Consider the following 27,318-nt stretch of genomic DNA (forward strand, 5'->3'; position numbering starts at 1 on the left):
TGAAATCCATGCCGAGGATAGAAGTGGATAATCTCCCATCCACTACACATAAACTAAACGGGTTTTTAAAATAGAATTTTGAAATTACAAAATTTATTGAAAGTAATGATCCTTTGCACTTCCCCATCCAAATTTTGACATGTTTCCGGTTATGTCGCCTCCAATGATCGCTTTAGATCCTAAGCATCACTGACGAGTCCCAGACGGACGGAACAGCTGTTTGGTGTCCCTAACAGCACTGACGAGTCATAGAATGACGAAACAGCTGTATGATGTCCTTAACATCACTGACGAGTCCTAGAATGACGAAACAGGTGTAGGATGTCCCTAACATCACTGACGAGTCTTAGAATGACGAAACAGGTATAGGATGTCCCTAACATCACTGACGAGTACTAGGAGGACGAAACAGTTGTATGATGTCCCTAATATCACTGACGAGTACTAGGAGGACGAAACAGTTGTATGATGTCCCTAACATCACTGACGAGTCCTAGAATGACGAAACAGCTGTAGGATGTCCCTAATAAACATGTGTAGGATGTCCCTAACATCACTGACGAGTACTAGGGGGACGAAACAGGTGTTTGATGCAGTTAAATTCAATTTGGCCCTACTGTATCAAACTCATTTGTTTTGAAGGGTGCTAGAATCGTTTGTCTTTTGTAAAATCCACAAGATGACAAGATAAAGTACAATATACTTTGATAGATGGATAGATAGATAGATAGATAGATAGATAAGATAGATAGATGGATGGATGGATGGATGGATGGATGGATGGATGGATAGATAGATAGATAGATAGACAGACAGACAGACAGACAGATAGATAGATAGATTAGATTAGACAGACAGACAGACAGACAGATAGATAGATAGCTAGATAGATAGCTAGATAGATGGAAGAATATCTCATTTCAAATTAACACATAATTTGATTTTATTCAGATGGACGCAGGGAAGTCCATATCGACAACCATTTCTTTGCCAGTAATGGGAAGACGTCGCTTTCACCATCAGAAGTGTTGGTATCGGTAAAGGTGCCATTTAATCCAGCGGTACGTAAGGCAAAGAGAAGTGTCTTTTAATACACTATATTTAACGTTGTTTTTGAACTTTCGTTTTACTGCAGAACCTATGTGTTGTTCTATCCGTTGTAACAATCAATATTCCTTTACACTGTTACAGAATACGTTCAGCAGAAAGGGTTTGCTTTAGTTATAGAGTAGTACATGTGTATTCGCGTATAATTACTCCATTGCCTGCAACAACACATCTATCGTAATAACTAATAGTCGTAATCGTAAGGCATACAAACACATGTTGAGAGTATTTGTCTAAATAGTAAAATCACCTCCTCGCATTTAAAGTAATTACTTATTATTTAGCATGATTAATCAACATGTCACTAAAGTATTTGATTAAATACTTTCAGAATTGTTTGGTGGATTTCTGCATTTTTTGTCAGCTATCATCACTGACAAGTCATTTAAGGACGAAACGGCTGTATGGTGCAGCTCAATGGTCATTAGTCGGCAAATACTCTTTTTAACACTCAATACATTAATCTTTCCTCTGTTACAGAATACGTACATGACATACTACAAACAAGCTAACAGAAAGGGTTTCGACTACGCTGTGTTGAACGGATGTTTCTATGCCAGTTGGGATGGACATGGCGCTTTCACCAGCCTTGATCTTTGTTTTGGAAGTATGTTCGAAACAACAAAAAGACTCGTCAAAGCTTCATCCGTAGCAAAGGCACAGTAAGTTGGTTAAAACGGTATTATTTCCTAAATGATCTAGTATACTGTCATTAACTTTATGGTATATACATCTAATTCACATTGGTTAAGTCAATAGGATGTTAGCGAGTACAGTAATGTGTAGTAATTTACCAATAAATGATTGTTTTCTTTTACCATCAACATTTGATTATGCTTTCTCTGTCCGTATGGGAAAAAAACAGAGAATACCGTGATCGGAGGGGCGTTCTAACCAAAATCGATGCAAAATAAGGACACAACTATAAAAATATGCATGGATACCCCTGAAAGGCACGGAAAAAACGTAATTCTTCTCTCCCAATAGATACCCTGACGACAGCACTCTGGCATCGGTTTGTGACGAGATAAAACGTGAGCTGGATGTTGATTCGAACGGCACTGTCAGCACATACAAACAGAAACTGGCGTGTGGCTTCGTAATTAAGTACTGGCGGGAGATACAAAACACACTTAATCATGTTAGTAATTTAAACAGTAACAACTTAACTTTCAACACTTTCCTCATTCGGTATCTTATAAATTCCTTTATTTCCTCATATGATGTGTTTCATGGGTTACTTCAAATTTCAATTTGCAGTAATAAGTGATCGTCATTATAATTTTATGATGCTTTTTTGCATAATTGAAGTACGTGTATGTATATAATTGTCAAATGGTGGTATACTGCCTTGGTCTGTGAGATTATGAAACTGGTTTCTTCACACAGTAAGACCCCTCGTGCGCCTTCATCGGAGCCAACAAACGTGAAAAATATAAGCCGATATAACTTGTTTCGCAAACCAAACCTAAGAGTTATAGAAAATATCTTCCCTTCTACCAGACGGTTTACTGCATGTGAAGTCCATTGTCTAAAGCCATGATTATCATTACAATAGAACAAAAAGGCAGATATCAACGGTCTTCTGTGGAAACCTTGCGAAGGGCAGCAGGTGTATCAGGCGCCATCTCCTGGACAACCAGCAAACGACGCCGTAGGACGATCTGTTCCGTTAGTTGCTGGACCTGCGCTCGTGACTGGACAGGCCATGTTTCTGGACGACATGCCACGATTTGAAAGTAAGTCGCTTTTCAAAAGTATGTCATATAAATCATAATACGTACCTACGTGCAACACTCGTGAATTCAATCAATTTTGTTGCTCTCTACCTCAACTCGTTGCTAGCACTGAATTACTTTCTATTTGTACTTAATTGTCCCTGTTTCTGCTTTGTCGTATCAACTTCCAGAATTAGAATTTGGTTTTCCTTTGTGAAGGTTGCATTTGTTCCTGTCTCTATTTCATTACATTTTATTCTTTTTGAAACTGCAAATCCCCCATAGAAATGATTGTCCAGAAATAACGACGTTTTACTGACATTGAATTCTATCAATGTATGTTACGTCGTTTGTGGTGACACCTTGGTAATATAATTTCTCCATGGTGACATCTTGGTAATATAATTTCTCCATGATGATATTTTGGTAATATAATTTCTCCATGGTGACATCTTGGTGATATAATTTCTCCATGGTGACATCTTGGTAATATAATTTCTCCTCGGTGACATCTTGGTAATATAATTTCTCCACGGTGACATCTTGGTGATATAATTTCTCCATGGTGACATCTTGGTGATATAATTTCTCCACGGTGACATCTTGGTAATATAATTTCTCCACGGTGACATCTTGGTAATATAATTTCTCCACGGTGATATCTTGGTAATATAATTTCTCCATGGTGACATCTTGGTAATATAATTTCTCCATGATGATATTTTGGTAATATAATTTCTCCATGGTGACATCTTGGTGATATAATTTCTCCATGGTGACATCTTGGTGATATAATTTCTCCACGGTGACATCTTGGTAATATAATTTCTCCACGGTGACATCTTGGTGATATAATTTCTCCATGGTGACATCTTGGTAATATAATTTCTCCACGGTGACATCTTGGTAATATAATTTCTCCACGGTGATATCTTGGTAATATAATTTCTCCATGGTGATATCTTGGTGATATAATTTCTCCATGGTGACATCTTGGTAATATAATTTCTCCACGGTGATATCTTGGTAATATAATTTCTCCACGGTGATATCTTGGTAATATAATTTCTCCATGGTGACACCTTGGTAATATAATTTCTCCACGGTGATTTCTTGGTAATATAATTTCTCCACGGTGACATCTTAGTAATATACTTTCTCCACGGTGACATCTTGGTAATATAATTTCTCCATATTTCATGTATCATTTAGATTGGCTTTATTTTGCATAAATCAACCAAAACTACAATAACTTTCATCAATCTTCATTTTATGATTTCGATTTTTGGTGGTCGACAGAAGAATGAGGAATGCATTGAAATACAAATAAAAGTATAAAGTGTTAATTATATTATATCAAAGAAAACTCTTCATCCAGTAAAAATGAGTCATATACTACGTATAAGTATACCACGGTATTCCATTGGTGAGAACTGATTTATTCGTTTATGCAGATGAGCTGTACGTCCATCCGATTTTGAGCACCAGAGCACATGCGCAGATAATTTCTGTAGACAAGAGTGCTGCCATCACTTTACCGGGCGTGGTAGATTTCTTAGATGCGACAACAGTTCCAGGTCAAAACAAATGGGGGCTATTTGCACAGGACGAACCTTTGTTTGCTGAAAACGAAGTATGTCGATAACTCATTTTCTCCACCGCTATCAAAGATTACTTTGCTAAAATGTGTAATTTTGGTAAAAACTGCCGTGCATATCATAATACTTTGTTAAAGGAATACATATCTTTATTTGTTATCGCAATATATGAAGGATTGTACAAAAGATACACAACAAGATATAAGCATCATTTAAAACAAACTGAGAGGTGGATTCAGTAGGCAAAAAGTGATTTAAATTGCATAATACAGCTGCTTCGTCCTCCTGGACTGGCCAGAGATGCTAAGTTATCATACGAGGAGATAAAAAACTCAAGAGCATTTGTAAAATGTCAAAATGAGGACTTTTTAGTACGTTTTGAGGATAAGGTAATGTGTTATATTCTTGTCTAAGGAACACTTTCAAATCACATGCTTATGTTTTCAATGTCAATACTGTTACAGGTATTTTGTATTGGCCAAGCTATATGTGCTATCGTAGCTACGTCTGAACAATGCGCCAAGACAGCGGCGGACCTAGTGAAGATCACTTATCACGATCTACCCAGCATCATCACAATGGAGGTAGATGTTACACGGATGCGGACTTTTCATCTTTGCATAATTCGTTAGCGAAGACATTTTATAAAACACGTATATAACGTTTTATCAAAATAAAATGTCCTGCATCACTAAAATGGATGTAGAAGGTTTAACTTTTATCAAATTATTATTCTCTAACGAAGACGTATGTTTTATCAAACTATCACATTTATGGTTTAAAGGAATTTATGAAAGACAAGATATTGAATTGAAATCGTTTATCATATAAACCTATATTGCATAAAGCCTCATCAATTTGATTGTTAAAATATAGGTAAATATAGAAATAACATGGGATCTCAGTGCTTCATTTGTTTGCTGGAAGCTTATTGCCATAGAACTTCGCTATTCTGAGAACCTGGCATCAATGGATATTAATTTACTTTATATGGCGAGTATCGTAATTTATTAAACGGAAAACATTAACCGTTTGGGAGCATCAGTTGTTATTCACGTCAGGTAAACATACACAATTATCACGAGACTGAAGTATTTAACAACAATTAAGGCGGTTGAATCGGGAATCATTAGTCAAAGATATGTACTAAAATAAGAAAATTACGTTAATCCATATCATTAGTATTTAGTATATATACCTGTATATATACATACGTAGATATAGTAAATTTTCCAAAAACTATGAAATTGTGTCTATATAAATTAAATCTTATAACTTTTTGAATAAATGTTTGCTTGATAGGAAGCTATTGCTGCAGATTCCTACATTGAATATACCTCACACCCGATAGATTGCGGGGATCCACAAAAACAGTTTCCACACTGTGACTTTGTGAGAGAGGGTCAAGTACGGTCCGGTTTCCAGGAACATTTCTATCTAGAGCCGAGTGGTGCGCTTGTTGTGCCGAAAAACGAATCTGGAGAAATTGAGATATTTACCACATCCCAAGCACCGACTTTCTGTCAGGTAAACATTTTAACATATACTACACGTATTATACTAGCGGAAAAAAGAAACGCAAGCTCGGTTTTTCTAATATAACCGTGCACCGTGAAAATGTTCTTCAGTTAAAATTCGACCGTTTCCCCACTCGAAGTTGCATGCTTTCAGCAGGGTTTTCAAGGAAGCGTCCATCCGAGAATATTCTTGCACCATATGTGCTGGTAAGTCATTACAATTGGGTTAGGGCCATCGCTCTGATAATACGTGGGCATTCGCAACGTCAATTAGCCAAGCAATATGGTGTACAGGAGACAACAATATCCCGATTTAGATGGGCGTCTCCGAGCTACATGGACATTGGGTGACCGTCCCAGAAGAGGACCCCGCGCAATACATCACGACATAAGGATAGCAGCATACGTCTAATCAGTTTCGTTTGGCCCATTGGAGACGCGTGTGGCTCACTGTCTCGGGTTACCTTTTACACGTCAGATGGACGACAACGGGTCTATCGACGCCATGGTGAGCGAACGTAACGGAAAGTGACGGATTCTGGGATCGGGATCAGGTCTTCAGACCACACTTTCTTCCTCGTATCCATCAACGTAACCTTACGTTGCAACAGGAAAACGCGAGGCCCCATGTTGCTAGGGTTTGTCATGACTTTCTGGCTCAAAACGACGTTCTAGTTCTTGATTGACCACCATACAGTCCAGATATGTCCCCATCAAGATGATGGGACGAGCTAGACAGGACGGTTAGGAAGCGCATCAATGTCCCATATAATGCTTTTCAATTCACACAGGCCCTTATTCAGGAGTGGAATAATATCTCTCAAAGGGCAATAAACACCTTGATGGGGTCAATATTAAGGAGAGTAAGAACAGCGACTGATGCCAGGGGTGGGCACACACGCTACTGATTTGGATCAGGAAATGGCGTAGGGTAACCTTGTTTTAACGGTATTCACTCAAACACCGTTTGTGATAGGGACAACAAAAATCATCAAAATGTATTCAGTAATGACGAAATAATCGATAAACACACACCATGGACACATCATCAAAGAACCATGTAAAATGATAACAATTTAAAGTAAACTTGCGTTTCTTGTTTTCCGGTAGTATATTTATCTCAATCTATCATTTAATTTACAGGCATTCATGATTAAATGATGGGGATAGATCAACCTCCATGAACCTGCTCACTCCATGTAATACGGATGTAACCAGTTTATATGCTATGCTACATGTATGAAAAAACCTTCAATATCAACAAGATGGTATCAAACTAATTAGGAGAATTTTACAAAAGACACACAAGACATTAGAACCTTTCAAAAGAAATAGACATATAAATGGAGCAGTAAGGAAATATACTGCACCATACAGCTGATTCCATCTTCTAGGGCTCGTCACTGGTGCCAACGGCCTAAAGTATTGATGACATGAGCCGATCAAAAATAATACTCTGAATAGATCAAAATAAATGATACAATGTGATTGGAAGTGCAAAAAACCCCATAATTCAGTAAGTTTTATAATTTTCAATAAATGCCATAATTTTCAACATAGCATTTTAAAAGAACATCAAGTATTTGTTTATATTTTGAACCGTGTCACTATTCGAATGAATTAGAACGAAACAAGCAGAGTACAGGCAGATGCATTTGTTAAACGGGAGAAACGTAACCTTTTCCCATATCAAGCATGTGTTGGTCTGAAATATAAGCACTTGCTATCTAGTCAATGACACATGATTTATCTATTTTGCTATAATGTACCCATACGAATGTTTACATCGGCAGACAACAGCTTCCCAGATACTTGGCATACCGAGGAACAAAATCGTCGTCAGACAAAAACGACTTGGTGAGTAAGCATCCCAGCTTCAAGAAATTGCTAAATTAAGGCAAGGTTCGCGACTTGTTACCCATCATATTTATACAAATTCTGAAAAATAAAGGTACACGTGTATACATATTTGTAAACAATATCACATTTGTAAAATTTATTATTGATTTCAAATTGGAACTTATTGTAATGTAGGAATTCTTCGTTTTATTGTATTTCACTGGCTTTTAAGTTATTTTGTGATGATAAACTCGCTTTAGTCGTGATCGTAATATCACTGGGTTTGTGTATAATTATCTATCATTATAAAGGTGGTGGATTTGGAGGAAGAGAATATCGTACTCCTCTTATGTTCGGAGCAGCGGCCGTTGCAGCACAAAGGTAAAATTTTACAACAGTTACAAACAACATTTATACAAATCGAAATAAATGTAGATTTTCCAACAGTGAAATGAATATCTGAAACGAAAAGGTTGTATGATTTACGGAAAGTGTATTACGAGTCATAAGTATTTGTACAAATAATATCCCTAAGGCATCATTTTTTGCGGTTACTTATCACTGTAAAGATCAAGAAAATAGAACAAATACCGTAAATATTCAAAATACTAACCCCCCCCAAAAAAAACAAAAAAAAACAAAAACAAAAACAGTCGCTGTGTAAGAGAAGGTGACTAATAGGTAGAGTGTTTGCAGAGCTCTAATTGGTCAACCTGTCACACGCTGCACTTGCTCGACCTTTGACCCGAATACAAAAGGGTTAATCGGAACATTTGGCATATTGACAAGGATATTAACATTTCTGATATTTACAATAAGTGTTATTCAACATGCTTGGTATGTTTTACCTTGTATTGTCTCAGATTGGGAAAACCTGTGCGTATGATCATGGACAGAGCGAGAGATTTCCAGACTACCGGGAAACGTCATCCATTTATGTCAAAATATAAGGTAGAACTTCCAAGTGTATCTATCACATTAATTACTCACATTAACAATATTTAACATTTTAATGCATTGATGAATTAGTGCTTCTTCATCATGTCATAGAAATCCTTACATCGAAAAGAATTACCGTAATCTTTTAGTACAACTTGGAAACCTATACAGTATCATGTTACTTTTGTCACATTAAAATAGTATCGCAGGGAATTAACACACCTTTTAAATTAGATATATTGTATTTAAAAGATAGTCAAATTATCATAATATGTGCTAAAGTTTACATGTAATATAAGACTAAGCATAGATACACCCGACTTGAATTAACACAACATTATAACAAATGAAGTTTACAAAGAACAACATCCTTTTGATGCAGTAACATGCGGCATATGGTGATTCACAATCGTAACTTATGATGTTACCACTGTACCACGTGATATCAACAATGGACCACGTGATATCAACATTGGGTGCCGTAAAATAACAGACCTTTTTGCATCCAAACGCCGTGTGATGTATTAATACTAATCCTAACAATGTGTTTTCTAGGCGGGTTTTAGGACTGACGGGACATTGGAAGCCGTATCAATCCATTTTTACGTTAACGCCGGATACACGCTGGACGTGTCGACTGCGGTAAGGCAGATATAAATAATGATGGGGTGGTTATTTGTGTCAGCGTACAGAAGTATTGTGTCGTCAGTAGGAATTTGAAATAGAATGAAATACACTCAGTACGTCTTATCATGTCGACATAATAAATGTTCCTTTTGTAATATATACAAACTGGGCAATTTTAGATGTATTGTTTTAAGTCATATAGGTGTTTTGATAATGCCGTAAGCTAGAACTACCAGAATGGCCAGCCCCTATATTTTTTTTATAAAGAATCGCTCGGCTAAATTTTAATGCTAGATAATCTTCCACTAGTTTGAAAATATGTCTAGAATTACACAAACGCTAGAAACCAAATTTATGAAGCGCAATTTTATGTATTAATGTTCTAGAGACATAGACCAGTTTAACTGTACACCACTTCCATGCAGTTTTGAACCAGTTAAAATGTTTAAGTCCGTTAAAATATTGATCAAATTGTAATATATTGCGTTTTATCGCAGTTACAATTGGCGCAGTGACAAAGGAACTTTCAGACATGTAAAAGCCTATCAAACACGCTACGCTTATGTTTAATTGTTCTCGTTTCATCAATCTGGAGCTGTTTAGTTTATACTACACAACGTCATTCCCAATGGTATCACATCAAACGACCATTAAACTTTCCGATAGGTAGCGGAATACAGACTATTTCTGTTAAAGGGACATTCCTTCGTTCGGACATCAGAAACGTCCAAAGTTTCTATTGATAAAATCTATACCCGAATGAGTAGTATCGGGTCGAATTGAACATTTTTATGATTTAGTACTTGAAACACTTTGATTTCCCTTGAGGGTAAAACTTTCGTATCAATTTAAAGATTATAGCTTTCACTACCTGAGAAATACATATTCTCCATTAAGTTTCATTTTGACGAAATACACTTTATTCAAACGAAGGAATGTCCCTTTAAAATTCAAAATTTAAATTCAATTTATTCACCCTTGTGTTTTCTGTGCTTAATGAGAACAAACTTCATTCATCAAATTTGTTTCAGATTATGGACAATGCTTGTTTCCAAATTGACGCGGCGTATAAAACGCCCGTGTTTTCTGTGTACGGACATGTATGCAAGACAAACACGCCCTCCAACACATCCATGAGAGCGTTCGGCGCGGCGGAGGCGGTGTTCGTCATGGAAGCCATCTTATGTACTGTAGCAGACACAGTTGGACTAGAACAAGAAAGCGTATGTTTAACTACGATATCTGACTCTGAATCATTGTTGAAAAAAAAGAACAAGCAAAAAGATAATACAATTGCATATAAAATTTATATATATATTTATAAAACGAAAAATATCGTTACTTTACTTACAAAGATAACATATCTGAAATTTTAAAATTACAGGTAAGGCAGCTAAACATGTACAAGGAAGGCAGCATCACTCACTACAAACGAAAACTAGAAAACTGCATGGCACAACGCTGTTGGAGAGATTGTATGGTGCAAAGTAACTTTGAGGAAAGGAAGCAAGCAGTGAACGTATACAACAGGTAACGATATTTTGATAAACCCTATTATGTATTGTCCTCCTCTTAAGATATGTATGACATGTGTATGGCAACTTCCTAAGAGTGACCTCTTTTTATTGATTTGAAAATGATATAACCAAAACATTTGCGTTATTCAACACAATATCTGCAATTCGTATAAAAAACAATTCATCAATCGATTAAAGATTAATAGATGCACTTGAAACTTTATATGGGAATTAGATAATGTAAGATTGAAATTATTAAACTTATCATAAATCATTTGAAAAACAAGAGGAGAATGGTTTTTTTTTATTTCCCTCATCACATTGGTATACTGTAATCGTACTTTATTTGGCGCACTCAAATTCTAGCGCATTTCTGAATTCTAACAGATTAGCGCATTGATTAATTGGCGCGCCAACATTATTTTATATATAAACCATATATAGAAATTACATTTACATGTAACACACTCGTTATCTAGCGACATGCTTCTAGCGCGAACAGCACTAACATAAGATCACCGCTGTCGTCAGATAACATAATGTGTCTAGAGGGTTGGGTAATTCTCAGCTCTACAACAGCTTGTTACTTTCCTTCAGTCATTTCATAGACAAAATCTTCCTGAAATATCATCTTCATAAATTAATCACATTCCTCGTATGAACCTGTCTGTTGCGAGTACGTTAAATCCCTAAAAACTTGCAGGGAAAGTGATCGTCGAATGTCGCATGACTTTAAGTGTGATTATCAAGATGGGTATTTAATCATGAATTATGAAGAATATTCGGAGGGCGATATCTTTTATTAAAAGTCACACAGGAAAATACTTCTAATGCTATTAACGCTGTATCTAAATCTGTATACTATTTAATAAATCTTGCAATAACCAGTGACTCGCCAAAAGGACAATGGACATACATGTCATATTATTTATATATTTTTGTACGGTGTAACAGCCAGAACAAATTCAAGAAGAAGGGGATAGCTGTGATGCCTCTTAAGTTCGGCGTTGGATATCCTCTACGACATCAAAACCAGGTATAAATACACGTCATCTGAATAGAATCTTATTATTTGAAAAAAGCAAAATATATTATATCAAATGTTATTCATCTTCCTTTGTTTCCGTTTAAAGTGGTCTTGATGTAAAAAAAAGTAAGATCCACGTCTTCGAGTAGATAGACCCAATACATTTTTACGATAATTACGTGTCGTCTTGATGAAAGACGAATGCGTTATCCACTGTGCCTCAAGGCCACGTGATAAATAACTCAACACACTCACTGAACCAATTTCAAATTTATCATTAAGGTAGAAGATAGTCGAATGTAAAGAGTCCGAAGAGATAAGAAGGAAGTGAAAGTATCAGAATCGAAATTCAAATTCGAAAAATTACAAATGAGGTTAAATATGAACGACGTATTGTTACTACATGTACATATATACGTCTTTACAATTTGAGTCTCTTATCGTCTAATTTTAGTTCCTATACTTCTTTCTTTCAATACTTTATGAATGTATGTATCAGAAGTAAACAAACCAAATATATGGGACAAACTTGTTTGAATACGTTTCAAGGTAAAACAATTGTACAATAGTTAAATTAACATTGATTATAATTTAAATGTAGAATTATCGAAAATAAAGTGTTTTCATGTTGAAGTAAGCTGTGAAATAATTTAAAATAAAAAGTATCAACTGTATGAACTATCGAATTACTTAAACGTGAATGTTAATTAATGAACATGTACAATTATCATTATTGAAACCTAGTTCGTTCTTCTGAAATTTGGATTTCGTGAAAATGATACACCATACTGTATTTTGTATCTGATTCACCAATCGTTCGCTATGAATGTGTTATAGGGAGCTGCGTTGGTGAACATCTACCTGGACGGGTCTATAACTATAGCACACGGAGGAGTCGAGATGGGGCAGGGTCTTCATACAAAAATGATTCAGGTAAATACTGGAACCCATTCTTTTAGAGTAGTATGTGTTGTAGGGACTTCATACAAAAATGATTAAGGTAAATACTGGAACCCTTTCTTTTAGAGTAGTATGTGTTGTAGGGTCTTCATACAAAAATGATTAAGGTAAATACTGGAACCCTTTCTTTTAGAGTAGTATGTGTTGTAGTGTCTTCATACAAAAATGATTAAGGTAAATACTGGAACCCTTTCTTTTAGAGTAGTATGTGTTATTTTTTAGGTATCAATTGCGAGTTTACTGTTATATTTATAATTGCCTTTTGATAAATTAATAAAGTCACGTTAAAAATATATCTTGTTTCTCTCTTGTTGTCAGTTCTTTCCTCAGATCTACATTGTTGACTACTCTTTAAAAATAGAAGGAGCTCTTTCGCAACCGCACGGACGCATCTACTGATACAGATGACAACATTTAGATTCGGCCTGATTATATGTACTTTTGTATATGTTTCTTCCGATAGGTATATATTGGACCAATCAATCACATTTCACCTTCTTCGAAATAGAACCAACCTCTGAAAAAACCGGTTTCCTTATAACATGGGGAAGTAATGTACCATCGTACTATTCTTTCATAGAATTGTCTCAGTATTTTCTGCATAAAAGAAACCATGTTATTGTTGAATGAGACTGATGTGAACAATGCCAAAGTCAAACAGTCCTTTTTAAATCACCGGGCTCTTCATAAGCTGAGAAACGTTTCACACTAATTACTCTGGATGGACTACCGTATGATGTTCAGTGAGGTAGTCACCAACTACTAAAAGGAGACTCTGGGACGATAACCCCAGCAAACGTACAAACAAGCAAAACACTTCTTTAATTCTATAGTGATTCACATTGTAATGTGGTGTCTTTAATGTCCAATAGGTGGCCTCCAGAGCCCTCTGTGTATCTATGGACGACATTTACATCAGTGAGACAGGGACAAACACCTGCCCTAACACTACCTCAACAGCGGCCAGCTTATCCTCAGACCTGCAAGGGGCGGCCATTCTGGTAGGTTTTTTGTTGAAGGTTTCCATTGTTTTAATTGTGAAATCATAGCTTGTTAGTGCCATGTGAATTTTCTCACAAAAACATCATTGTTAACCAAATGCTTCTATTTTTTTAAAGTCACGAAACTCGTTTCATTAATGTCAAATGGATCAAAATCTCATATAAGACAAAAGTTGTAATGAATACATGCCTCACAATATGATATAGGTATACGGTAAATATCACAGCGTGAAAACCTACAAATCACACAATTGAGCAAATGTTTGTCCAATCAGTATCATTAAAACATTTGTGTGACTGGTGGCCCTAAGAATAAAACTGCAAAATTTAACCACCAAAGCATATAATTAACACGCAGCTGGGTTAATGCAGGGTTCCACGAGGATAACCCATTAAAAAGGAAAGTCGTTTTTTCAAGTTCTGTTAACTTTTCCATATGGAGTTCGATATAAAATACCAATATACTACCGACTTACCTTTCAATTGGGGGATGTACCATAACAGGGTCTCGCTTGTGGATCACGTGACGTCTCAATTAGGGCAGTTAATGCAGCCTGTCTCGTGGAAGCCTTTCCCGTTGATATTTTATTGTAAAACTTCACAATTGTCAAGAGAATGATTAAAAATATATGTTTCTACTTGTGCATTGTGAAAATATTGGAATGTTTAATTTTTGTGCTGCAATAATAATCACAGCTTTGTACGGACTAGTGCAAGGCTAATCAACTAGAACCTATAAATACCTAAATACGCCTTTGCACCACGTTGCACACGTACTTTTTATTTCAGATTAACACACTATTTATTATAACTGTTTATTTTTTTGTCAAGTACCGTTATAAAGGCCTCCACGAAAGGATTATTCATAGCAGTATTAATGCACCGCTGATAACTAATGAATATTCATGTGGAACTCTTCTGTTTGACTGGTACAAATGTTACAATGATGTTTATTTACTTGGTTACCATCGGTTACACGATGTACATCAACTTCAATAATGCAGATTTTTTAATAAAAAATACAACACAACATATTTTCTGTGTATTTCTTTTTATTTTAAACATTCAAAATAAAAAAATATTAAAGAATCAATGTTTCGTTTTCCACAAACACTGCTAAAAAAAACAACAACAATGCCATCTGCAGGACATTAACTGAAACTAACGAAATCAACTGTGAACGCAAACAGAATTTCAAAATGAAACACATATAAATAACAATACAAATTAATTTTGTTGACACACTTGTCCCAATTTTTGTTCTATAGTAGACAAACAAACATCAATTATTTAAAATATACCAACAAAACAAGGCAGGGCAAAGGGAGATAACCCCTGCAGGGAAAAAAGTTCCAGGCAGCAACTCGTCCAAACTACCATCATGACGATAATTTTTCAACAAGATGAACCTGTGTAATTTTTCCAAGGTTTTCATCGCAAGATCTTCTAAAGATAATAATTATGTACAGAGGTTTGATAATTCTAATGAAAAATGTAGTCAAAATATAGCTGAAAAGTGTAAAGAGTCTACACCAATTTATGACAATGACATTAGCATACCAAAACGGCACGAGATTTACCAACATTTTGTAGCCAATTATCCGAAACTCCACATCACATATTCAAAATTTAGATCAGTTTTGCCAAGGATACAAACCGCTTTGTCAAAGGATGGAAATTGGATAAATTCTAACAAATCTGGTGAAAAAAACTCTTTTCTAAAACATTATTCTCTACAGGCTTTTTTTCAGCAAAATGTGTCATCAAGAAAAAATCATGTGTTGAGTGACTGTCGTGAGTGTATTGACAATGACCACACCTTTAATCAACTGCTTCAAAAAAACACAAAAACCAAAATAGACCTTTATAAGGCATGTGATACTATAAGTTCTTTCATAACAAATACTACCACCTCACCTAATAATCTTGATGTTAATCCAGTTGTTGCTGCCATACACATCATAAATGCCATCAAGCCAGCATTTGATAAACAATTTGAAACCTCATTTGATGTTGCAATTTCAAAAGTCGCCAACTTGAACGTTCAAATTAAACAAACAGAAAATGAAAAAAAACAACAAAAACAACAACATGTGAAAGAACAGTTAAAACAATCATGCACCATTGCCTATGGTGACAATGAAGACAATGTTATAAACTTTCTTGCCAGTGGGACTTCTTATTCACAATATGAAAGGACACGTCTGAGAACTTTTTATGAGAGACCAGAAAAATCTACAGAAAATGTGGAAAAACGTTTGAAAAAAGAGAATGACGGCATATGTAAAAAACGAAGTGCTATTGGTAAATTTTCATCTTACCATTTCAACAAACTGTTATTTATGTCAGATCTCCACAATAGAGACAAAGGTTCAAGTATAAATTGGTCCGAATTAGCAAAAAAGTATGATGTGCGCAACTCCAAAGGAGAAATCCCTTCCAATGGTGGGCAAGTGCTCAAGCTATTTGCGCAAGAAAATGGAATTCCTGTGGATTGTTTTAACACAAATTGTGCTGTTTCCGGTCGTGATTATCCGCGGCGCGTTCGAAGACAAAAGAAGAAACTCTCGAGTGGAAAATTCTCTATTCCCACTCCACCATCATCTCAACACCTTCGTACCTCAATAAAAGACATGGTAAACAAAGGGGATCTTGATATGGGCGAGTTAGTCGCTCCAAAAATATTTGAAACACAAGTTCTCCAAAATGATGGTACAATCATATCAAAAGAAACAACAATCCATGCAAGAAAAATATCCATGGCAAATATCCGTCAACAGGAACTGAAACGTCATTTAGAGCTAGGTATCTTTAGATCCTTTACAGACGAGCATTACGAGGCTCTAACTACAGATGACATCAAAATCAGATTTCAGAGAATGAACCAAAGTTGTCCAAATATGCCTACTGAAGATCAACGGACTTTGCTGAAAACATTGGAAAGAACCAGACACTGGAAAATTTGGCATGACCACAGTGACATTTCCAATCACTCACATTTCCTGATAATGGTTTCCATTCTCTATCATACTTCTTGCTTTCTCACAGACGAGGAATACAAATCAAATCATCCTGGCAGCAAGAATGTTGATGTCCAGAGCCTAGTGGAAAGCCCACAGTTATATCTTTTGGGACGGTCTGGCAGCTCCGATGCTGACCAAATGATGTATACTGAGGAGCGGTTGAATGACATCACACATATGGCTGAACCAATAAGGACGCCAGAGGGAGTGCCAGTTTTTGATGTCTGTAGGATCTTCTCGGGCGATGGGCCTGCACGGCAGTTTGAATCCGGTCAACAAAGAGGTGGGAATTATCCATGCTTTTGTGGAGTCCATGCGGAAAACTTTTCCAATATTCAAAACTGCTTTCTTAATGCACAAAATGTCATGGCACTTGAAGAGCGCAGAAAACACGTCACTGCTGGTACTCTTTGGCAGAGAATGAACGGTGGAATTTTGAATCCTTTTCAAAATCTTAGGAAGGAACAAATCCTTATTGAACTGGAGGCCCGTATGATCTTCCCTGAAGTAGACAGCAGGCAGGATCTTCAGCAGCTGATTAACTCCACTTTGCATGGAATAGTGAGACCACCAGCTCTACTGGCACTTCATCCTGCACAATGCATTCCTGATTGTCTACAATATTACGAAGTGATGTCATCAGAGCCACTTCATGATTTAACTGGAGTAATCAATAACATACTGCAGGAATTGCCCCATCACTGCCCAAAAGCAAAATCCAGCCTAGAATCTTTTCTAAAGGTTTCTGTTGGAGCAAAGTCGCAGACAAAAGGTAGCGATGCCAGACTTTTCATAGTCAGGCTTTTGTCTCTTGCATATTCCTTGCAAAAATGCAATAAAATTGATCAATCCATTGTCGAGTTGCTTGAATGCCTTGTGGAAATTACAGAAATTTGCTACAGCAGCGACAACAAAAGAAATCCACGACAAATCTTAAGACTATGTAATCTGGCTTTCAAGTTTTTTGTCCACTGCAGAAGCCTGTTTTCCAATGTCAAAACAATGTCCAAGCGTCGATTTTTCGGAAGCCATTTCCATTCAGTAACATGCCATGCTCCAGATATGTACCGTCTTCTCTGCCTCAAAAGCATTTTAGCTGAGAAGGAGGAAAGGATGTTTGGAGAAATCAGAACCCTAACCAAGACCACCAGCAACCAGCATCCTTCAAATATAATCGGAAACGCCATTCTCCGAAACCAAGCCAGGAAACACCATCCAAACCAGTCCTTCAGCCATCAAAACTCTGTTATTTCCAAACAAGCCAGCCTTCTTCCAGCCTTCAAAAACACAATTTTCCCTCAATCCATCATCGACAATACAAGTCTGTTCCAAAGCCATCTCCAAAGAGATGCAGTTTTAAGTATTACAATGCAGATGCAGTTTTAAGTATTACAATGTTATTAATTTCATTATTCAAGCGAAACAGAATTTATCAGACTTTCATCAGTTATAATTAATTATTAATTCGCCAATTATATATTTTTTTCTCTTATTAGAGATTGGCTTTAATTAATTACACATTACGTTACCAATTGGAAATCGCGAATTTGTTTACACATACAGAATGATGACGTATCAAAGTAGTAATTAATATTTGTTTTAACGGAAGCTGGCACGAGCCGGTTTAAAAAACGCAACAATTGTTCTCCGCAGGATGCATGCAATAAGATCAAAGGAAGACTACGGCCATACAAAGAGAAAAGTCCTACAGGAACATGGACGGAATGGGTCGGTATATGTACAACAATTATTATTATGTTGTAAATATGGATTATGGCATTAAATAAATATTTGAATTAATTATTAAATCTCAATAGTTTACCTCATACACAGTGTAATTATTATTTACTGATGTGGTCGTAAAGATGTGTAATAATAAACGGCACGTTGAGACCTATGTGAGATGGGTTTTGGTAAACAATACAGTATACTCAGTATACAGATTAATCTAGATTGTATTACGTTTCCATATATATTATGACCCACTTACACTTGCTAAATATCTAGTTGTTAACAAATAGTTGCCGGCTTTACCTTTTGTCATGAGGTTTAAAGCTTCCAGAAAAAATTGAAATAGAAGGTAACAAAACATTTTCCGTAAGAATTATTTTCAAATGGAGAAAAATTGAAGGCGATTTCAGCTAATGGATGTTGAGGTCTAGAATGTTTGGAGCTTCAGACGGAATCATTATGCAAACACTTTATACATATCTATATTGTATGTATTAATGATACCAATACTGTCAAATTTGGTTGTATATTAGTCATTAAACAACATGTTTTACGGAGTTGGTAAGACATGGAACAAACATGATATGTCCTTAACACTTGTTGTATAATGTTGGATGAATAAACCGTTTCCTTCATTTACTTTCTGGTACAGTAGGTCATAGATAAAAACATATGGCATTAAGAGGTAGAATTTTGAAATATATATTGGAGTTAAATTTTAATTTACGATATATTAACACGTTATGGTTGTTTGATATCAAATGACATCATCGTTGCAGATTAATGCTGCTTACATGGACAGAGTGAGTTTATCCGCCACAGGGATAGGAAGGTATTTACCCTTGGTTGTAGTATTATTTAATATGTATATCAACGAATGTCTACTGGAATATCTATTTGTGGACCGCTTACGATCACGCGATATTTAAATTGAGACAGTAAATATAATTGAGCGTAAAGGAACAAAATACCTGATGACATTAAATATGATAATGGAGCATCAACGACGAACGTGAGCTCTCTTTAAACCCTCCGGAGCAATATTAGAACGGTGTCTAGGGGAACTCAAAGTGAAGAAAACACAGGACAGAAAGGGTTAACAAAAACTAATGGGAATGATAAAATAGCTAGAAATACAATGGGATAACAGATCAATTCAAGTCTCTTGAATATCTCTTTAGTAATACCAACCCCAATTTGGCATGGGTTCCCACTTTTAGGCGCCTTCGACGATCTCATGAAATACGATGATATACTGCACCAGTTCAACGTAATACATCACAAACTCATTTCTAGTCTCCCGTTCGTGCATTTCATAGTCCCGGATGTCATGATATTTGGAAATAACACACTTAATGCAACGCATTAATCGTGTAAAGAGGACACTGATGTGGTACTGCTGAATTATGACTTTACCTCCTTACCTTCCTTCGACACACAAACGTGGTTGGTGCTTCACGCATTGTAAAAGTTGACACCTATTTTAAAGGGTTGTTTATTTTTACCAGGAAGTCTCGTTATTTCCTAAAAGCAAGAAATGATACCTTGATAATAAAATCAATTTAGGAAAGTATTGATTGTCTTTATAATCTCGAAAAACACTTCCGTTTCCTTAAATATTTCGTAAATCAGCGGAAATTTGAACTATGGACACCGCCATGTTATTGGGCCTGTTTTAAGGACGTCGAACTCAAACAAGTTAAATGAATGGGCATGTGAAAGGTAGATTATAACGTGAATCTTATCGTAAATACTTTCATTTATATTCTTAGTGTGTCGTTCTCACACCAGCCCTAGTAATATAAAAGAGAGTGTCTATGGGGACCCAAACTGAAGGAAACAACTAAAAGGTTGGACGGGAACGAAATGAATTTTTAAAAAAAATAATATTGCTTACGCGGTTTATAGGATGTTGTTTCTTATTGTAATGCGGAACCACCTTGAATTATCTACTAAGTCGAAATATGAATGGTTTTATTTTTCATTTTAATTCTATACTCTCTTGAGCTATCTATGATATCAGTGATTTAATTCATATATGGTGTTGTTCGTCCTAACACAAAAGACCAGGCGACCAGGAGTGGGATTTTGAGAAAGGCGTAGGCAATCCTATCCACTATTACACGTATGGAGCGGCATGTACTGAGGTGGAAATCGACTGCCTAACAGGAGAACATCAGGTAGGCATAGAGGCGGCATCCTGGTAATACATTGCAATTCCGCAGTAACGTGAAAAAATACCGATTAGTCAACAAAACCGTCAATCAAACTAAAATAGATGAAGTTATTACAAAATAAGAACAAAAGAAGGATGTAAAAGTCATTACTATTAGATTTTCAGGAAGTTACTTAATCGACGACACTCAAATGCTTCATCTAAATAATGTCATGTTCTCAAAATTATAACTGTATCATTAGGCAAACTAGCAAGTATCAAACACACCCAACAGGGCAACATCATAATTATCACAGAAATTATATGGGAGATAACTTCCGCCATCATCATCAGCGGAAACGTTAATCCGGAAGGGAAACAAATTAAAAAAGGTAGAGAGGTTTCCAAAATTAGAAATTATTGGTTATGTACAACAGCAATATACGGTAAGTCACAAAACTGGTCCCTTTTAATTGGTCTAGTATAATACATAGATGACCTTATATTAGTGGCTATGTAATATGGAATTAATTTGTTGATGTTACAGATGAGTAAATGTTACATGGTGTATATTTAAATTTTACATGTGTTAATGTCACAGGTGTGTTAGTGTTACAGGTGTGTTAATGTTACAGGTGTGTTAATGTTACAGGTGTGTTAATGTCACAGGTGTGTTAATGTTACAGGTGTGTTAATGTCACAGGTGTGTTACTGTTACAGGTGTGTTAATGTTACAGGTGTGTTAATGTCACAGGTGTGTTACTGTTACAGGTGTGTTAATGTTACAGGTGTGTAATGTTACAGGTGTGTTAATGTTACATGTGTGTTGATGTTACAGGTGTGTTAATGTTACAGGTGTGTTAATGTTACAGGTGTGTTCATGTTACAGGTGTGTTAATGTTACATGTGTGTAATGTTACAGGTGTGTTAATGTTACAGGTGTATTAATGTTACAGGTGTGTTAATGTTACAGGTGTGTTAATGTTACAGGTGTGTAATGTTACAGGTGTGTTAATGTTACATGTGAGTTAATGTTACAGGTGTGTTAATGTTACAGGTGTGTTAATGTTAAAGGTGTGTAATTTTACAGATGTGTTTATGTCACAGGTGTGTTAATGTCACAGGTGTGTTAATGTCACAGGTGTGTAATGTTACAGGTGTGTAATGTTACAGGTGTGTTAATGTTGCAGGTGTGTTGATGTTACAGGTGTGTTAATCTTACAGGTGTGTTAATGTTACAGGTTTGTTAATGTTACAGGTGTGTTAATGTTACAGGTGTGTTAATGTTACAGGTGTGTAATGTTACAGGTGTGTAATGTTACCTGCGTGTCAATGTTACAGGTGTGTTAATGTTACATGTGTGTTAATGTTACAGGTGTGTTAATCTTACAGGTGTGTTAATGTTACAGGTGTGTTAATCTTACAGGTTTGTTAATGTTGCAGGTGTGTTAATGTTACAGTTGTATTTCAAATTACGTTGTTTTATCACCTATGTTACATTTTTGTTATATAATATGATACAGGTATTGGACACTGAGATCGTCATGGACATCGGGAACAGTTTAAACCCAAGTCTAGACGTTGGACAGATAGAGGGTGGGTTTGTTCAGGTGTGTACCAATGAAGATATTCAGGTTATTAGATATGTATATTTGGATCAATATTGGGGACGGGTTTGAATGGTTGTTTTCAAGGTCCATGTGCAATGCTGAGATATCTATACAATGCTATTATAGTCGGTGATATATCACAATCCATGCATTTGATTATTAAAGAGTAATGGAGTTGATATATTTTGAGCTTAATGATAAAAATAATTTTTTTGCATATTTATAGTTGCTTTGTAAGATTAATAGCAAGTAAATGTCTGTTACTGTTTTATCTAAGGCACCAATCTATCAAAACAATACAATTGTACTATTTAACCATAATTTATCAAGATGTCTATTTCTTGTCTATCACTATATTAAGGGATATGGATGGGTCACAATGGAAGAGTTGAAATTTTCACCAGAGGGTCATACCCTGGCTTGTGGACCGGTCGATTACAAACTCCCGGGAGTAAGGAACATACCTCGTCGGATGAAGGTGTCTATTCTCAAGGATTGTCCCAACAAGGGTACTGTGTATTCCTCAAAGGTAAAAATTAAGTTTAGATGTAATTCAAAATCCTAGACTGGGTAAATGTAGAATAAAACGAATATGTAGCGGCAGACATTTAAACTAGCCTTCACATAGTTTTTCTTGTTTCTTTAAAATTATTCAGTTTATTATTTAGTGAAAAAAAATCGTAACCGCGAATAAACTAACCAAAAGAATTACCTAATGTCTCTATTCCGAATGTCATCCATCAAGCATTTCTCTCTTTAAAAGTGTTATAAAGACTACAAAAGACAGACAATATACCTTCCATACCTAATTGAAAGTTAGATACGGTAGAGCGAAAATGAATTGACTTACACCATACAGATATTTGTTCCTTCTAGGACTCGTCAGTAATTCGACCAAATAAATGGTAAATGGTTAACGTGTCATCAACCATCAAGTTTACCAATCTTGATTACAGTATCCTATGGTTTGTTACAGGGTGTAGGTGAGCCTCCACTTCTACTGGCAATATCGGTTTATTTGGCACTGAGGAAAGCAGTCCAGGCCTGTCGGACGGATGCCGGACTCTCTAGTACCTTTGACCTCGATATCCCATTAACAGCTGAAAGAATCAGAATGGCTTGTCCGATTGAAATTCCTACTGGCAAATCCGATTTATAAATAAAACCAAATGAGAGGACCAGGATATGGTTCCAACAAAAATCAGTTGGACATTTGTCTAAATAGTTTGCGTCAGGGCATTTAGATCAAAATTGAAGAAAGAAAAAACAAAACAAAACAAAACAAAACCGAATGTCCTAAATTTAGTCACGTAATTACATTCTTTGGAAGGGTCCGTTTTTGTACTTATATTCCTTATTCTGCGATCAGTGATATAGATCGACCAGAAATAAGATGAATTAACCATTGTCAATATGATCAATATATACTAATGATAAACTTACTTGTTATAAGTCAAGTATGTATTATTTTACCATATATTCATATCATAATATACAATACCATATCAACATTTTATACATTTATGATTTATCGTATGTTTCATCTTTTATTTGAACGAAATAAACTAACATCTTTATTTTACCATAGAGCGCTCTATATTCATATCATAATATATAATACCATGTCAACATTTTATACATTAATAAGCTATCGTATGATTCATATTTTACTAATAAACGAAATAAAATAACCTATTAATGATATTGAAATGTTATCCTTTATTATTACAAAACAATGATATAGTGATAGGCATTGCAGTGCTGGCATGGATAGAGTCAACCATGACTTTATATTACGGAAAAGCACAAATCATTTTGAGTTTAGTTTAGAGCCCTGACATTGTCCGTGAATATAGAATTATTTACAATGATACAACATATATTTGATTAAACCCATTATTATATCGTTGAGTGTTCATTCTTATGGAATTGTAGTTAATGAAAGATGTATCTACCTTCTGTCTGTCTATACCCGTCACAAAACAAACATAAATAGTAGAAAGTAACATCAGGAGATACACATTTCCAGTGAGGGTAGTCGAAGACTGGAACAATCTGCCAGCAAATGTAGTCAACGCACCATCAACCAACTCATTCAAGAGTAATTTGAACCAACATTGGAAGGATCTGGATATCAAATTCTGTCCGTCTTGTTACACATACTAGTGTTTGGACAAAGCAACCAATGATTCCCCGGCAAATATGATTAGTGTAAACCCCAGTCGGAGGGACAACTCTAAACATGATTGTACACATGTATACATCCGACTTGTTTGCCATTGGAACAATTATATGTACATTGCGTGTATAGATTATCAATATAAAGTTTAGATATGATAAAACAATGAGATAATACCAAGGAGCGCTGAAATTAATTTCATTGACCTTAAACAGGAGGCCAAGACGCGAATATACACTTATAAAAGGCCGTTAACTGCTATTGCTATTGCGATACCCTTTCAGAACTGCACCATAACCTGCAGAACAACTGCACGTGTTATCATCTAAACTTTGCCTTGAAGACAGGGGGCCGCGGTGGCCGAGTGGTTAAGGTGTCCTGACACTTTAACACTAGCCCTCAACCTCTGGGTTGCGAGTTCGAAACCTACGTGGGGCAGTTGCCAGGTTACTAACCGTAGGCTGGTGGTTTTTCTCCGGGTACTCCGGCTTCCTCCACTTCCAAAACCTGGCACGTCCTTAAATGACCCTGGCTGTTAATAGGACGTTAAACAAAAACAAACCAAACCAAAGCCTTGAAGACAGACCAACAGGATTACTTTAATCCATCAAAGTGAACAGCCACTTCAATTTATCAATATTGAGTAGAATGTGTGAACATTGTACCCTTCCCGATATCTTTCAGTTTCACTAACTTGAGAAATAAGATCAGCAGACTTTAATGCTTCATTATCAACGATATATATTTTACGAACTTTCCAAAAATTGACGCTATAACTCATACCTCGGACTTGTCATGCGTTTTTTTTAAGTAATGACACCCATCCCCACCTCCCTTTTCTGTTCCGTACGGTTACATTAAAACATTTGAGATAAGCAAATAATTCATTTTCATAAAATTGAACAAAATCAGTATACAGAATATCTTTAGTTGGACATTTAGAGATAAAGATGTTTACAGACGTCCTAATAGAGTTTTTGGGTGTTTTTTTTCTATACTATCATTTTCGACGACAAACCCTTTCACAGTGTTGACATTGCTGTGGTCCATCCTCCTGTTATAGAGTTGTTTTCGTCTGTAAAATGAAATCCGCGTCTCTCGTTCTCGTAGATTAATTTCAAACCAGTCAATAGATTGTCTCAAATCCACTAACGTTGCAGGTCAATGTGTCGTTGTCCATAGATGGTCTATAGGAAGTTACCAGTAATACATTATTAACGGTTAATAGAACGCCTCGGATAAACATTGAGAACATTTTAAAAATTATAACATATCTTTCAAAGAGGGAAAAACCTTTGTTTTACATGATTTAATCAGTTATTAGTGCAGTAACTCTGACATATAAAATAAGTCATTAGTACTGTAACTCTGACATGTAAAATAAGTAATTAGTACGGTAACTCTGAAATATAAAATAAGTCATTAGTGCAGTGACTCTGAAATATACAATAAGTCATTAGTACTGTAACTCTGAAATATAAAATAAGTCATTAGTACTGTAACTCTGAAATATAAAATAAGTCATTAGAACTGTAACTCTGAAATATTAAATAGGTCATTAGTACTGTAACTCTGAAATATACAATAAGTCATTAGTACTGTAACTCTGAAATATACAATAAGTCATTAGTACTGTAACTCTGACATATACAATAAGTCATTAGTACTGTAACTCTGAAAGACACAATAAGTCATTAGTACTGTAACTCTGAAATATAAAATAAGTCATTAGTACTGTAACTCTGACATATAAAATAAGTCATTAGTACTGTAACTCTGAAATATACAATAAGTCATTAGTACTGTAACTCTGAAATATACAATAAGTCATTAGTACTGTAGCTCTGACATATACAATAAGTCATTAGTGTGGTAACTCTGACATATACAATAAGTCATTAGTACTGTAACTCTGAAAGATACAATAAGTCATTAGTGTGGTAACTCTGACATATACAATAAGTCATTAGTACTGTAACTCTGAAATATAAAATAAGTCATTAGTACTGTAACTCTGAAATATAAAATAAGTCATTAGTACTGAAACTCTGAAATATACATTAAGTCATTAGTACTGTAACTCTGAAATATAAAATAAGACAATATTACCGTACCTCTGGAAAACATTATAAGTCGTTTGCGCGATACCTCAGAGACATCATAAGTCATTAACCCAGTAACGCCGAGCTTTAACATTGATTTATCAATAGTTCATATCTAATGAAAGTGTGTGTATCAATGCATTAAAGAATTGATATACAATGTAAAGGTCCAATTAAGATTTGCTTGTCAATCAATAGATTTTGAACATTAAATTCAGCGAGTCAATTTTTTAAGAATTGGTCCAATTTTTTGTGGTTTCCTCAACTAATGGAAAACGTAGATGGTCTTTGAAACTTTATATCTCGTCACAGTCAAAAATTAAAAGGGAGACCTTCCTGTTATCACGTGCATCGACGGAGTGGGTCGTCAGGATGTACTAGCTCTTAACATACTTCAAACACAATACAACAATAAAACGTTGTGCATTGTTCGTAAAATCGTTTTCCAGTGTTAATGGGATAGTAAATATAGGTAGTTGAGCCAACGTGTCTCAGTTTGGGTAGGCCCTACAGTAGTGGTTTGATTTGTTTTTGTTTAACGCCCTTTAACAGCCAGGGTCATTAAAGGACGTGCCAGGTTTTGGAGGTGAGGAAAGCCGGAGTACCCGGAAAAAAACCCAGCGGCCTACGGTCAGTACCTGGAAATTGCCCCACGTAGGTTTCGAACT

At 35.7% G+C, this 27,318-nt stretch overlaps 1 protein-coding gene across 1 annotated transcript in view; it reads left to right on the forward strand.

Annotated features, from left to right (window-relative positions):
* Positions 1–23,657, forward strand: part of LOC117317704 (xanthine dehydrogenase/oxidase-like) — a 47,385-nt gene extending 23,728 nt beyond the window's left edge. Inside the window, exons 13-34 of the mRNA XM_033872588.1 lie at positions 952–1,061; positions 1,588–1,769; positions 2,095–2,248; positions 2,666–2,846; positions 4,280–4,458; positions 4,888–5,007; positions 5,726–5,950; positions 7,734–7,797; positions 8,091–8,160; positions 8,643–8,730; positions 9,274–9,360; positions 10,377–10,568; positions 10,730–10,875; positions 11,817–11,898; positions 12,727–12,822; positions 13,722–13,850; positions 18,527–18,601; positions 19,384–19,436; positions 20,670–20,784; positions 22,283–22,369; positions 22,731–22,898; positions 23,346–23,657. Coding sequence (XP_033728479.1) covers positions 952–1,061; positions 1,588–1,769; positions 2,095–2,248; positions 2,666–2,846; positions 4,280–4,458; positions 4,888–5,007; positions 5,726–5,950; positions 7,734–7,797; positions 8,091–8,160; positions 8,643–8,730; positions 9,274–9,360; positions 10,377–10,568; positions 10,730–10,875; positions 11,817–11,898; positions 12,727–12,822; positions 13,722–13,850; positions 18,527–18,601; positions 19,384–19,436; positions 20,670–20,784; positions 22,283–22,369; positions 22,731–22,898; positions 23,346–23,528 — 2,786 coding nt within the window. The 3' untranslated portion in view covers positions 23,529–23,657. The remainder of the gene's footprint in view (positions 1–951; positions 1,062–1,587; positions 1,770–2,094; positions 2,249–2,665; positions 2,847–4,279; positions 4,459–4,887; positions 5,008–5,725; positions 5,951–7,733; positions 7,798–8,090; positions 8,161–8,642; positions 8,731–9,273; positions 9,361–10,376; positions 10,569–10,729; positions 10,876–11,816; positions 11,899–12,726; positions 12,823–13,721; positions 13,851–18,526; positions 18,602–19,383; positions 19,437–20,669; positions 20,785–22,282; positions 22,370–22,730; positions 22,899–23,345) is intronic.
* Positions 23,658–27,318: the final 3,661 nt, after the last annotated feature.

Source organism: Pecten maximus, chromosome 19, assembly GCF_902652985.1.
Source record: "Pecten maximus chromosome 19, xPecMax1.1, whole genome shotgun sequence".
NCBI classification, from domain to species: Eukaryota; Metazoa; Mollusca; class Bivalvia; order Pectinida; family Pectinidae; genus Pecten; species Pecten maximus.